This window comes from Lissotriton helveticus, chromosome 8 (assembly GCF_964261635.1).
Source record: "Lissotriton helveticus chromosome 8, aLisHel1.1, whole genome shotgun sequence".
In the NCBI taxonomy this organism is placed as follows: domain Eukaryota; kingdom Metazoa; phylum Chordata; class Amphibia; order Caudata; family Salamandridae; genus Lissotriton; species Lissotriton helveticus.
Window position 1 is genome coordinate 449503018 of NC_136069.1, and position 16473 is coordinate 449519490.

A 16473-nucleotide genomic window follows, 5' to 3' on the forward strand; every position below is an offset into this window, starting at 1 on the left:
AGAGGTAAGTGTAATTAATTTTATTATTCCCCCTACCACGTTCTCCCGCCTCCCGCTTCACCACCCCTGGACAGTAGCAGCCGCTACTGGGACTGATTAACAAAGGGCCACCCTCCGCACTCATGGCAGAGGCCTTGCAGTCGTCGGTGAGTCTCTGCGGTGAGAATCCTCATTGCGGAGATTCCACCCCGAGTATGGAGACATGCCCATGACTGTGGGGCCTCCGCCACGAGTGCAGAGGACCTTTGTGAATCAGGCCCAGAGTGCTCAGTAAAGTGTCCATAGATAGTTAAATACTTGCTGCAAACTGTTACATGTTGCACCCATTCTCGCTTAGTATCGCTCTAGCTCATCATATCCCATATACCAGCTCCTGAGAGTCAGTATGAGCACTAATGACAGATTCAGGAAGTCTAGTGTTATGTTACTAGCAGTGATTCCATCCACCACACCTGCATCAGAATACGTTGACCAATCCGAAGGAACACCCTAGCAGAACACTGACAGAAACCCAACCAAACCTCACAGCTTCCTCAGGTTCCCGCTTGGTGATAACAGGAAGACCCTGCAATAGTGAAAACAAGGATAGCTCCTCAGTTACTCACCTGTATAAGTGGTTGACACGTGGGTTCACACCCAAGGAATTCATCCAGTTACGGAATGTTCTCTCCTCCCGTGTTTCACCTTTAAGAAAAGACAAAGCAGTGAAGACTCCCACATTGCATTTTATCAAATGTAACAATGCTTTTTTTATGGCTGAAGCATATTGGCACTATTGTAGGAATGACGTGGCCTGGTAAGAGGAAGTTGACGCCGCGTTGTCACACAGGTCTTCCTATTTTCCAGAAATTATTCATCAGTTTATGAGTTCAGCGGCAGAGTTGGCAATTAAACCTCTAAGGGATACATGCATCTTCGTTTTTTGCGAGCGGAAACGGTGCGATTGCAAAAATCGTCTGCTTGCGGCCACAAAAAGGCCTTTTGCGATGCATCAAAGGGTTAGGCACGCGCAATTTAAGAAATCGCAATTTATTGCGATTGCCTTTAAGGAATCCCAATTTGTAATTCTTTAAATGCAATGCAAGAGCCACTTTTAAATAGCGATTTTGCTATTTGGGGTGGCAAATTATCGAGCAATAAAACTGGACGGTAATTTGCAAAAACTTTGAAAAATGCACTAAAGTGCATTTTTAAAAGTTTCATGTCGCGCACACACATACCCTTTGCGCATGTGTGTGCGCAACATGGATGCACATCATGATTTCAGGGGTGCAACAGGGTGTCCTTTTGACACCCTTGCACCCTTGAAATTGCATACGCATTTTGCAAGTACCTATTGGTACTCGCAAATTGGGCATGCAATCTCCTATTCAATCCTATGGGCCTGTAGGCCTATGGGCCTGTAGGCCCATAGGAATGAATGGGGAGCCAATTCTTAATTGCGAGTCGCAAATTGCGAGTCGCAATTAAGGAACGTTTAGGAATCACTATTTTTATAGCGATTCCTACATGCATAGGCTTTTGCGAGTCCTTCATTGAGATTCCTTAATAATCGCAATGAAGGACTTGCAAAATCCTACCTTGATGCATGTGCCCCTAAGATACTTGCCTATTGTCAAGTCAGAGCCTCAAGTCTTAAGACAATCAAATTGTCAGGACGGTATTAAAACTGTTTTAAGAGAGTGCAAGGCTCTGTATACATTTTTAAATCGGCGGCTTCTTTCTTGACACAGGAAAGCCTTAGCAAGTCCGTGGCCATGTGTAATTGTGTGTGGGTGTCTGTAAATAGGCCAATTTGGAAAGTGTTTGACCTCAGCCTCTAAATCTTGCAAGATACTTGTAATAATTGTCTTGGGAGCTTTCGAGATTAACCATGCATTCTGTTTATGTCTCTGATTTAAAATGTATAAATAAGTCGGCCCTTATTTATGAAGGGCTTGGTTCACTCTTTTGTGACGATGAGGCGGCTTAATCAATGCGCCATACTGCGCCCTATTTAGAAAGTGATGCATCTAGGCAGATGCGTTACATTGTAAAGGCCTACGCTACATTATACCTGCGTCAGGTATAATGTACACAGGGTGCGCGTTTCCCCATAAAAAAGCCTTGCAGAAGTGGCGCAGTGAAATCTATGATATTTTACTATGTCAATTCTATGACTTGACTGCATCAAATACTTACTCCTGCTTCAAACAGGAGTAAGGAGGGAAGCAGGGCTTCTCACATGGGAGTCGCCAATGGGTTATGACACATTGCTGGAGTTGCGTCACTTATCCGACACACTCCAGCAATGCATCATTTTTGTGCCACCAGACACATCAGGATTCCTGACTTATCCGTAAATCCTTGTACCACGGAGTGCTGTATTGTAAATCCATTGCGCCATAAGGATGGCGCTATGAAAAGTGACGCATTGCTGTTTTTGCCCAGCAATGCACCATTTTTCATAAATGAGACCCTGCGTCTCTTTTTGGATGAGTAGAACCTGCTTATGACGAAGAAAGAAAAACTCGGATGGACTTATATCAAGAGAGGCCAAATGTATTGTGTCTACATAACAGTACATTCGGACTGGAAATAGAGTTTTAAGCCCACATGCATCAAAGCAAAAACCGGTCGCAAACTGGCAGATTCTCAGAATTTGCCCCTTTGCAACAGGGATTTTTGCATTTGGGATGCATCATCTCTTAAGTATCTCTAAATTGCGATTACTTAAATTGCCATTGCATTTAAGGAATCGAAAATTGAGATTCCTTAAATACAATGCATTAAAGTAAAAAAACTAGTGATTTAGCTAATAGGGGGCGCAAATTACCATGAAGTTGAACTTCATGGTAATTTGCAAAAACTTAAAAAAATCCACTAAAGTGCATTTTTCAAAGTTCCATTTTACACACACACATGCCCTTTGGGCATGTGTGTGTGCAAGATGTACTCATATGCAGATTTCAGGGGTGCAACAGGGTGTCCTTTTGACACCGTGGCACCCTTGGAATTGCATTCTTAATTTGCGATTCTCTAATTGAGAATCGCAAATTGAGAATGTCTTTCCATTCATTCCTATGGGCTTGTAGGCCCATAGGAATTAATGGGGAGATATTCCTTAATTGCGACTCGCAAATTGCGAGTCGCAATTAAGGAATGTTTAGAAATTGCTATATTTTAAGCGATGTCTACATGCATAGCCTTTTGCTATTCCTTATTAGCGAATCCTTATTTTTCGCTAATAAGGAATCGCAAATGGCATTGTTGATGCATAAGCCAGTTAATTTTTTAAACCAATAAAGATAACAAGTCAATATATACCGTCTAGTTTGCAGTCAAAAAATTGATGAGTAAAAAATAACTAGATACTTATTCCTACATAGCACATGTGCAGATATAAAAAGCTTGGGTGACTAAACAACAACTCAACCCACAGTTTATTTCTTTTCCTAACAAGCTGCACAGGAGTCATAAAAAGATCCATTTAGTCTCTGAGTTGATCAAATCCACTCATGGTGTAAGGGAAACACAGAACATAGAGGCTAGGCTACCTGTACATACTTTTATGTATGTGAGGTCTTAGTACTCAGCACGTGTTGTCACACGCTTCAGTATTGTACAGTGATTCTCACCTTCCAGGGAGCTCCAGTCAATATCCTGGTTCTCTGGTTTCTGCAGCGCAGGGTACTTGTTGAACAGGTTGGCAATGAATGCCAAATTGAGTTTAGGGTTTCCTCTGACCACGTCGTTGGCTGTCACAAACTGCCGGCACCCAAGGCGATCGGCCTGCTCCAACATGCACTCTGCTCGTTTAAGATCGTCCTTCTCCTGCGTGAGGGGTACACAAATTAAAACAGGGGATTAAAGTCTCAGGTTCCTATAACACAGTACAACCTAAACTTATTTTCAACTTTCATCCATATTGAAACAACTAAGGTGAATGTAGTGGTCAACAAGTCAGTAACAAGTAGTAGAGGCTGAGATTTATTGAGATCTCTATAAACTATGAGGTGAGGTTATTGTGAAACATGAACGCAGACAATGACCATGTACCTATGGGCCACTAGTGTAGTATAGGGAGGAGTAGGCAGGGGAGGGGTAAAGTAAGGAATACACAAATTGCAGACAAGAATAAAGAAAAGTAGCACACAGTGATTGAAATGCCATCATAGTAGGCAAAGGATTTTGTACCTACTTAGACAGCATTTAAAGCATGGGTAGTGCTTGAGAAAATACAGTATCCAAGGATGCTAATAACGCGTAAGGCTGCTTAACATGTCAGAGCAATTGATGTAGTTGCACAATCATTTGACCAAACCCACTATAGGTTTAAGAAAAGAAATCTAGAATTATATGCAACCACAATATTGTGTGACTATTGACACAACAACTCCCAGTCCAGCTAACGCTGATGTTGCATATCTGGGCCATAGAGTCATTGGGCGCAACAATGTCCATTGAAATGTTCAGTCAGCATTCTGTCAAAGAATACATCATGACCACCCAACTCAACTAGCAGATATGTTAAATGAAGCAACTCCAAAATAGGGACAGTATAAAATCTAAATTATATAGCAGTGCTTAATTTCTACATGCGATAAAGGGGGCTCACTGCATCTATCTGGAGCTGGTGTTACAGAGGGACAGAAACTAAGCTTACTTCCAAACTAAGCTACAAATTCGAAAGATGCGCCAACTGCATGTGAGGTAGAAGCCATTTTCTTGCATTTTCAGTAACTATCTTGAGTCCTGTATAGTATACAACAGCAACATTAGACAAACCAGTGCACCCTACTACTGGCAAAGTCTTGATTGTTGGATAAAGAAGATGTCCCTTTAGAAGCAGAAAGTCAATTGTGTATCGAAAAACCCCACGCATGACTACATGCCTAGACAACAGCAGGTGACTTTTATCATCTAATATCTCAACACAAGCTCATCCGAGTGTTAAGATGTTATTAAAACAAGCCACAGTGTACCAGGGTGGAAAAGAAAAACTTCAGAGCAAACAATTGAGCTCCTGGAAAGTAGATCTAGATGTTCTTTTTAATGATATAAGATGTGCCTGCTCCTTTCAACACCTCTACATTGCTTAACAAAATACAACACTGGAAGTAAGAGAAGTCCCTCTGTGAACCTAAGTCCACCCATCCTCCCTGTGAGGGCCAATAAAGAATTACCTATTCCACAATGCCTCCTGACTTTCCACCATACCCAAAACAGAAGGTCAAACCAAGAGAACCAGCAAATGACATGAGGGAAGGGTAAAATAAATGAACATTGAATATTGAGTCAGACTACTGAAGATCATAGGTACTTAATCAAAACATCGCCTCCTCACCTTCATCATTCGTGGTCTGACTAGCTAAAGCACGTTGGTCTACCGGTTATATGATCATCCACCAAATCTACTGAGAAACACGCCAGACAATGAGCTACCTGTATCAACTTGGACTATTTAGTCAATAATACAGATGATATCGCTCCTACAGAAAAGATGACTGGACGCTTGTTCCAATGGTAATCATCTTGGAGCCAGTAGAGGGAGATGAAAGGTTAAAGGTAAGGCCTAGTGAACGCCCACTAGGAACATGCCCACTAGCCTCTATCCAGCTAGGGGGGATACACAGCTAGTGGAAATTTTATGGACCAGAGAATATGTCAAGTAAACTTTGTAAACATTAACCAAGCGTGTGTTGTACACATACATTGTATGGGCAGGCTACCATGAACAATAGATAGAAAGTTATAACACAACTATACACATACCATTGCACCATCATATGGAACACTACACAAGAGAACAAATAATATGACTGTTGTTATAAAGCTTCACTTGGACATGAATTTGGCATACAAAGGGAACAGAATGTCACTCGCCACCTACAACTTAATTCACTTGTGTGTGATCTCACTGATCCATAGATCCACTCACACATTCAGTCACTCATACAGTCACTTATACAACCACTAACTCATTCATACAGCCACTCATGCGCCCACTCACTCACCCATATGGCAACTCACACACTGTCAGTCACCCATACAGCTACTTACACACCTACTCACGCAACCATACAGTCAATCACATAGCCACTCACTCACCCCTACAGTTACCCACGCACCACTCACAGACTCATACATATACTAACACATATACTTAATCACCTATACAGTCAGTAACACAAGCACACACTCACCCATACAGCCACTCTCGCATTTACTAATCACCCATACAGTGGCTCACACATCCACTCACCCATATAACACTTATGCACCCACTCACTTACTGATACAGCCACTCACACACCCTATCACTCACCTATACAGCCTCTCACATATCCACTCACTCACCCATACACGATTGGCGCACCCACTCACTCACCCACACAGTCCCACACAGCCACTATAAACAACGATACAGCCACAGAGCCCCTAAGACACCTACTCACACATGGATACACACAGTTGCACAGTCACTCATGCAATATGTGCTACAAATAGTATAACTCAGTATTACATAAAGTTTACTAACTTAACATTTATAGTATCTTACTACATGTCTTTAACACTCAGAAACGTTTAGAAAACACTCACAATCACTGGATGATGTCATCAGTGATGTCATTAGTGATGTCACTAACCATGTCATGAGAGATGTAATATGTGATGTCACAAGCAGTGCATTGCGGGCTGTAAGTAATAGTTAGCTCAGGTAACTATAACTGCGGAATTGCTATGGTTTTGTACTAGTGAAATCTGAGCCTAACTATAACGTCCCTATAACCTTTGGAAGGAAATTCTTGCAAAAACCAAGTTGCACTTGATTAATAAAAGGATGTTAGACAAAGTAGGGCATATTACTCTCTGCCTGGAAGAGGAGAAAACATTGGTTTGTTGAGAAAATAATTAATAGTTAAGTACTAATTTGCACTGATGATCAAGAATGTTACCAAGAATAACATCTCCTCACAATAATATGTGGGCCTAAAATCCTTATAGAAAAGGTGATACTGACAATTTCTTGCACAAGGGTTTCTGCACTATTTCTTTTGCACAGGTTCCACAATATTTTTATACCTATATATATTTTTATATACTTATTCATTTATATAATCTAATATTTATATGAGTAGCTTGAACCAGTCCCCTAGTAAATTGAATGCTTAGGATGGTCTCCTGAGAGAGAAATATATATGCAATTTTGCACTGAAGAGTGAAGATGTTTACAATCGAATTGCATTTTATAACTTTCCTTCCCATTTCTTACACTAAGCTTATTCTTACCTTCCTGTGTCTATGCATTTCTTTCCATTTTAGTAATAAAATGGGTACTTTACCACAAATGTAAAGGAAAAGTTTTTAAAAAACGGAAAATTGAACAGATGAAAAGACAGGAAATAAAGATTTTTTTTAAAATTACAATATAAACTGCGACTTAATTGAAAATTCAAGGAATTTTGCAATGGGATGTGGGAGATCCACAGAAATGAAATATACATATATCTTTTTTGCTGATACCAGCAGCAAGAGTTAGTGAGGGTTCACTGGAGAAAAGATCTCACCTATGGCAAAAATTAAACGTATCTGTAGGAAAAAATTTGTTTAAAAATAACAGACTCTCTAGATCCGTGGTACCGATGCAATATTAGTAATCCTTAATCAATGATTTTGATTTGAAACTTTCAAAATGGGGGCAAAAAACTCAATTGTAAGTTATATTTTGGACAAAAGTTACAAGATTTTATGTAAACTGATATACGTAAAGCCACGTTTACTGTCTGCACTAATGTTAAAAATAAGACAGAGTGATGGCATTGAAAGAAGTTTTGGAAGACATACATGTATAGAATACGACAAGGTAATAAGTGCCATAGAAAGATAGCCGCTATGATGAAGTCTTTCGCCACTCTCCAAGTCAGTCTTCATTTCATCTAAGGGGCAATAGGCTGAAGGTAATGGATTGTAGCACAAAGAAGAAAAAAGAACATTTTGCAATATGGCCCTCCTTTATGAGCCATATACCGTTGTCACTGCATGCAGATTGAATATCAAGTTACCTATTTATTATAAGAACTACAAGATAGTTTCCTTTGAGCTTTACAACAACCTAGCATTAAGTCTTAATCAACATACAGAGCTTAAAAGTAAAATAGTAAACAGACGTGTGTTTTCAACAGTGCTACACATGCCACTTGGAGACCACTTCACTGCACTTTATGCAGGTGCATGTATGTCGAGTTAATGTGTTCTTATATGTGAAATAGACTGAGTCCTTTGCAGTGCTTTGACATACAATTGACAAGAGTGCATTTTGTTTAGAGAGCATACCTTCCCATGTGCCATTGGGTAAGTGGTGTAAATAAAGGTTCACATTAGACTCCTGACCAATGGTGGTGAACAGATAGTTGGTGGTGAAGAAAATGTGTATTATATAGTACAGTATGAGGAAATTCGTAGTTCATCAACATAGTGAGGTAGGGTCTCTGTCCAGCACTCCTCACTTACAGCATCCCATGCTGCAGTTTGGTTTTCAGAAATCTATTAAGGCCCTGATTTAGAGTTTGGCAGGTGGATATCTGTTACATTTGTGATGGAATAACCCTTCCGCCAAACTTGAAACCTGGCCCTAAGTCTTTTAACTGTAAAATGAGTGGAAGTGAATGCTAGGTAGACAAGTATAACATGTTCATTGCTAGCAAACGTTTTTTTAAAACCAGTGTAAAACCAAAGAACAGAATCAGCTAAGTAAACAAAAGTAACTTCGAATTGAGGGCCATTTTGTCCATGTTGCAAAATCTTATCTTTTTGTCATATGCAAAATCCTAACAAGTTCATACCCTGAATTTTGAAAGATCCACTAAAATAACATTTTTATAATGTGATGGAAATCAACAAAACACACTCATTCAACACTACTTACCCTGAGCCCTGTCAGGTCAATATCAATAGGGGGAAGCCCATCTTCATCTCCCTTTGGTGCTACCTGGTTGAGAAGATGGTAATACGCCTTGGAGTCCTAGAATAAAACCAAATAATAAACACAAGTCACAATTAATTTGATTTGAAAGTTAGAATTGAATTGTACATTTTAAAGCAACTTATTATGTGATGTTATAATGTGTGATTGGCCCCTTTCGATAGACTCAGCACCAAACATATGAGTAGATACCCAGCTTCTGTGATTCTGTGCAGGGGTTTAATTAAGGGGATCCTGGGGCCAAGGATAAAGTTAGTTAGCACATATTCAAAGTATGACTTTTAAAATCTCTTTACATAAAGGCCTTGATTTATATATTGGTGGAGAAAGCACTTCATTGCAATGGTGACAGATTTCCCTCCCTGCCAATAAAATTGTCCGCCTGCTAAATTTAATCACAGGTGGACCCTAAGTTTAAGATATCTGTTGCTGACAATAAAGCTGTTTTTGTTATCACAGGAATCAAGACTATTAGGCGACTGAAAAGTGAGTAATAAATCTCCTTGCATGCAAGATAGTGCTGAATGCTCTCTGGGTAAATGGTTTGTGAATCCGGGTTAGTGTGTATGTGATATCCTGATGAAGGCCCTGGTCCAAATGGTATGAGTAAAGGGGCTGAAACATATTGTCAACTATTAAAGTCAGTGGACCACAATATCCATACCCCCCCCTTTTTGAGATGTTTTTACGATACCGAAACTACGTTAATAAAGGGAAACCGAAACTGGTTTTAAAAAATATATATTTTTAAGTATCCCAGCAATGAAAATATCCTAGGTGCTCCCTGGTTTTTCGGGATCAGGATGAGATCCAATGATGAATCACATCACTTCTAGAGAGGGTGAGCATCTAACAAAAGAAAAAGAAGCTTTTTCTTTTCTCTAATATCGACTGAGTCCTTTTATAATGATAGCCTTATTTTAGGCAGAGGGTACCGTTTTGTGTGCTTTCGGACCTTAAGTCTGGACACAGAGGAGACTATTATGTCGCCGCCTCAGCCAAACTTTTCAGATAGCCCGACAGAGTAAGAACCATTGGAGAAATGGCTACATGTTTGCCCACCCATTCAGGATGGGCAGACATGTTGCCATGTTTTTTACTGTCAGTCAAAGCCAGGGAAACCCTTGTGGTGAGGGACATTGTAAAGCAAATAATGTTCCCCACCCCGCCATTGGAGATGACTCGTATGACGAGGGCAGCATTCATTTTTTTTTATTTTCAAAAAGAATATCTTGTTTCGCTATTTTCTTTTTGAAAATTTAAAAAGGAAGCTGTTTGGTTCAGCGCTGCGTCATGCTAACACAGTCCTGTACCAAACAGCGAAATGCAGTGACAGGAAACGTCATGATGGAGATTTCAGTCGATGCATTATAAATTTGGGGGTTAGTCCCTCCGCCATGGGGACAAAGTAAACTACTCTGTTCCTGTGGCGGAAAGATTGGCCATTCACCCCAATTATACATTTTGCCCATAGTTCTCTATTTAAAGACCCTTAGCTCAACTCGTGCTAGATGCATTTTTCCCCAACCCAAACCTCCCAATTCTAGAATTAGCAAGAGTGTTTCAAACAATAAAAGGAGCAGCCAGGACACTTTGCACAAGGTAATAAGGATTAAAGTAGAATACGTTGAAATCCTGCATGTTCACTGACCCATTTGGATAGCACCTAATACGTATTTGAAAACAGATTGATTGCTCCTGTACATATTGATGAAACTGTTCTTTTTCATTGCCCTGCTGTCATTCAAGCACCACATGGGCTCTATTGAAAGAAAACACTAATTTCCACTGAGCAGAATTTGTGTGCAGCATTCGGGCACACAAGTAGTTTCAGCATTATATTTGCTTTGTTTACTCTTTGAATTTGATCTGAGATACAGAATTTATGGTCGTTTTGAGTAAATTCTCAAGAAGCAACATAGTATTTTCCACTCTGATCTAAAAAACAAGATCTAAGCTGATGCAAGATTATAGAATATGTGTTGTATTTGTGTAAACAACAATTTATTACTGTTTTGTTGGAGACTCTCCCTAATATGTTTTATGTGTTGCACTCCTGTCTGTCAATGGAGACAAGAGCATTTCGCCATTACATGATGAGCACTGTTACAGATCTTGATGCAGGGAAAATATACGCCATTTCTGACAATGAGGTTGTGGTGGGATCCTAAGCAAGTGAGGGTTCCATGTTTAAATATCTATGTAAAAAATATAGCTTACAAAAATATTGATGTAAAAATATTGAATACTAAAATATCGACTCCCTATACTTAAACAGGTAAGTACAATAATATCAAAGCAAAAATATCGAAGTAAAAAATATAGATGTAAAAAATATCGACTTAAAAAATATATATAAATGAAACAAAATATATGAAATATTATTAATATTTTTAACAAAATAAATTACATTTAATATATATTTAAACTAAATGTAACAAATAAACGTAATTAAAAAAATATAACCACACAAAAATGTGAACATGAACATATATTTACTTAAATACATTTTATTAACTATTATCTTTATTTAATTTATAAACTTTTTAAATTATGTACAAATAAAATATATACATATATCAATAATGTAAAATAAAATAAAACATCCTATAATTAATTAACACATTAAACTATTACAAAAAAACATACATTTCACAACACAATAATTACAATAGCAGGGAAAATGTTGGATAGCGGAGGGGTAAAAATTACTATTCCCACTCCAGTGGGTGCAAAAGCAGCGAAAGTGTTGGATAGCGGAGGGGTACAAATTACTATTCCCACTCCAGTGAGTGCAACAGTAGGGAAAGTGTTGGATAGCGGAGAGGTACAAATGAATATTCCACTCCAGTGAGTGCAACATTAGGGAAAGTGCTGGATACCACACCAATAAAAAAATGTTTTTTAATTAAACTTATTTTCCATTATTAACATAAATAATATTGAAATTAAAAAATATTATTAAAAAAGATAATAAACATTCATTAATAAAAATTGTTTAAAACTATAATAACCACCACACACACCTAAAATAATTACACAATTACAATTACTAATTACTAATTAATTATTACAAATGTATTAACACATCATTAATAATTCATCAATAAAAAGAAATTTCTTCCAACCCTTCCCACCATTTACACCTATAAACACCACAACACACACCTACAATTAATTAAACAATTACCATAATTAATTAATAAGTAATTAATTTAAACTAATTAACAACTAATTATCAAACAATTATTAATACATTAACATCACAATTATACCATTATGAATACATATAAATTACTGAATACATTTCATATAATTAAATTACTTCCCACCCTATTCCCCTTTAAATCCACAACCTGCTACAGAACTAAAATGCAAAATTCAATAAAAAAAAATATTAACTACTGTAAATAATTATTAAAATCTATCAAATTAAATTACTTCCCACCCTATTCCCCTATAAACCCACAACCCGCTACGGAACGGAAAACACAAAATTGTATTTAAAAAAAATATATATTAACTACTCAAATTTTAACACATATACTAAAATTACAAACAATTCTCATACAAAGTACTAAAATACATAACATTAATAATAAATCGATATTTTTAACAAATATATTTTTGTAAACGATATTTAACACTCCAATATTTTTGCAATCGATATTACTTACCTAACAATCGATATTCTTGACCAGGATATTTTTTCCATTGATATTTCTATCCCACAATATTTTACCTCGATATTTCTGTACATCGATATTTATACCTCGTTATTCTAGCTCTGTACCGGAAAAGATAAGTCTTTGGGAGGCAAATGATCAAAACCGGGCCAGACTGGCCCTAGCGGGCATGGGGTATTTGCTCGGTGAGTTGGAAGGGCAGGGGGCGATTTTGGACTAGTGATGCCGTTTTTGTTACTGTGGGTCGGTTTTGCAGCAGTGTTGTAATATCGGCCCCCTGTAACAAAAGCAGCAGCAGTGTGTCCCACCAGCACCCCCACACTCCCAGCCCCTGGGCCAGTCCAACTTAATTGCCAGTGCTGGTTTGCATTCCCAGTCCGGCCCTGATCAAAACAGTCTCTTGGTTCTTTAAAAGGTGATCATTTTTTGGTGGCATGGGAGATGGCATGAACTGCATTTGCTAGAATAGATTATGGCTAAACTGGAAAACCAGTGGAAAGCTCTCTCTCTCTGTATATATACATGTATGTATATATATATATATATATATATATATATATATATTACCTACTGGCGGTCGCCAGTAGGTAGTTATAGTTAGGATCGTTTTCCATAGGAAATCCGCAACATTCTATTGGGAATAACTTTTGCGCCGAATGAGGGATCTGCCTGTAATTTTCCTTAACTTTGCCTCGCTCCTTCCCTGAAAGTTTCGGGGGGATCCGTCAAGCGGGGGCCGAGATAAAAGGGGGACCCCAAAACGTGTTTTCCCCATGTTAATTTCCATAGGGCGGTTGGACTCACTTTTAGCTCGAACGGCAGAATGGATTTCCACCAAACTTGGCAAAATTGTAGGGACTGGTACCCCGATGTGCCTTTGCTATGTCTCAAGATATATGCTCCAGTGGTTTTTACGAAATTAACGTTGAAAAAATATATATTGGGCTACATTGGGCTATATATATGTTAGAGCCCAAATGTAGCCCAATGTAGCCCAATGTAGCCCAATGTAGCCCAAAGATGGCCAGCAGAGACAAAAAAAACAAATGTAGCCCAAATATCAGCCAGATGTAGCCCAACTATAGCCCAATGACAGAATGTCCCAGAGTGTTCTAAAGAACAACTAGAGCGCTAACAGTCTTACTTATGACAAACGTTTGGCACACCTGAAGTCATCTTGATTGGAATAAAGTGTTAACACTTAAAACAGTTAATTTGCAAAGGAACAAAATGAGGGGGTTCATTTTGCCATAGAAATTATGATTAGTGCTGAAGAAAGAAAAATTAGGGCACATTTTGAGTGACTTCTCAAATCCTCTTATATTTCATTAAAAAAATTCTGATATGCAGTCTCCCAAGATGGCCACCAGAGACAAAAGAGCCCAAATGTAGCCCAAATATCAGCCAGATGTAGCCCAACTATAGCCCAATGACAGAATGTCTCAGAGTGTTCTAAAGAACAACTAGAACGCTAACAGTCTTACTTATGACAAAAGTATGGCACACCTGAAGTCATCTTGATTGGAATAAAGTGGTAATACTTAATACATTTAATTTGAAAAGGAACAAAATGAGGGGTTTCATTTTGCCATAGAAATTTGATATATATATATATATATATATATATTCACTGAAAAAACCATAGGTTATACACCAGTTATAGTTAGGAATTAGCATTTAAAAAACCTTTGAAATTCACTGAAAAAACCATAGGCTTCACACCAGTTATAGTTAGCTGGAAATTTTACTTGCATAAAACCATTGAAATTCCCACGTTATAGTTAGTTGGACTCACTATAACTTGCACGTCTGCAATGCACTGCTGATGACGTCACATATTACATCACTCATGCATATATTTTAATATTTAAACATTACTCGCTAATATATGTATTCACTAAGATACACTTAATAAGCCAGTTAACCAATCACATTTTTTTTTTAAAACACTGTCATGAGTGATGTAATATGTGACGTCATCAGCAGTGCATTGCAGACGTGCAAGTTATAGTGAGTCCAACTAACTATAACGTGGGAATTTCAATGGTTTTATGCGAGTAAAATTTCCAGCTACCTATAACTGGTGTGAAACCTATGGTTTTTTCAGTGAATATATAGATATATATATATATATATATATATATATATATATATATATATATATATATATATATATATATATATATATATATATATATATATATATATATATATATATATATGTGTATTTGTATCATATATATACATACATCTCCCTCTGTGTTCGGCGTATTTCCCCTGATCAGCCTGATCGCCAGTGGTGCTCAAATTACAGCGCTCTGCCGTGTGCTCTTTGTATAAAGTATTGCGTTTGCCTTACGCATTAGGGACTCCACCGCACTCCAGTGCAAGTAAAGAAAGTTTATTTTGCTTGTTCTTCGGCAAAGGCATTCATGTCAACACATTTCGGTACCTGTGTGTGCACTGAAACACATTGACATGACTGCCTTTGCCAAAGAGCAAGCAAAATAAACTGTATTTACTTGCACTGGAGTGACATTGAGTCCCTAATCCGTAGAGCAACCTTGATCCTTAATATATACATTCAAATACGCTGCTTGGGACCTTTTCTAGAGTTTGGTGAATGGGGTATTCCATCACAAACATGGTGGGTTTCCTGTTTGGTGTGTTGCAAGTGCATTATAGCATATGGTACTTGTAATACGGCAAACAAAATATCTGCCATGTTTGTGACAGAATATCCCACCAGCAAATGTCAAAATAAGGCCCTAAGGGCCAGATGTAGGTAATTCTATTTTACCGACTCATAAATACCGTATTTTACCGATTCGGTATTTATGAATCGGTAAAATAGAAGTACTGAGATGTAGGTAAATCCAGATGTGGATTTACCGAATCTTTAAAAGTCGGTATTTACCGATTCGGTAAATACCGACCGGTAATGCCCCATTCATTCCTATGGGCTTTGAAGCCCATAGGAATGAATGGGGCATTACCGGTCGGTATTTACCGAATCGGTAAATACCGAATTTGACAAGGGTGCAGGGGGTGTCACTTTGACACCCTCTAGCACCCCCAAAAAAGGTTCGGGGGCCATGTGGGGCCATGTGGCAGGCATACCTGCCCTAAGGGCAGGTCTGCCTGTCATATGGCGCAGGTGTGCATGCACACATGTGCATGCACACCTGAATCGGTATTTTACCATCAAATTGAATTTGATGGTAAAATACCGAATTTGTAGGGCTTGTGGGACTCCGAAGAGTCCCACCTACATCTCGATTTTACCGATTCTGTAAAAATACCGGTCGGTAAATTTACCGACCGGTATATTTACCGAATCGGTAAAATTACCGAAATGGCCTGTTTCCTGTCCCCTACATGTCAAAAGCCAAATACCGGTCGGTAACGGCCGAATTCGCCCGTTACCGACCGGTATTTGGCTACCTACATCTGGCCCTAAGTATCTTTTCGTCTGGCTGGCATTGAGCCTGGCTGCACCTGGCATTTTGTAAGCAGTCTGGATCTTTGCTTAGAGAGAGTTGATAAGAGTTGGAGAAGTTGTTCATGAAAGTATTTTTTTATTCCTTTGCTTCAGAGCATATCAAGACCCTCACTTTACAAGCCTGATGAAAATATATGAGCATTTGCAGACGCCCTTAGACTTCTGGCATATGAGATATATCTCCTTAGAAAACTCCAATGACAGCTGAATAAAAATAAATTATGCACTTGAGCTATTACACATCAGTCTCCTACAGTCCAGGCAAGATCCTCTCATTAAAGATTAAACTTGTGTCTTTGAATATCGTCCAATAATTAGGT

The 16473-nt window shown here is 38.4% G+C and overlaps 1 protein-coding gene across 1 annotated transcript in view; it reads right to left on the reverse strand.

Moving 5' to 3' along the window:
- LCP1 (lymphocyte cytosolic protein 1) overlaps nt 1–16473 on the reverse strand; it is a 194896-nt gene that overhangs the window by 51692 nt on the left and 126731 nt on the right. The window contains exons 9-11 of the mRNA XM_078657320.1: nt 8909–9004; nt 3618–3813; nt 606–684 (exon numbers count right to left, since the gene is read on the reverse strand). Of these exons, the coding sequence (XP_078513446.1) occupies nt 606–684; nt 3618–3813; nt 8909–9004 (371 nt within the window). The remainder of the gene's footprint in view (nt 1–605; nt 685–3617; nt 3814–8908; nt 9005–16473) is intronic.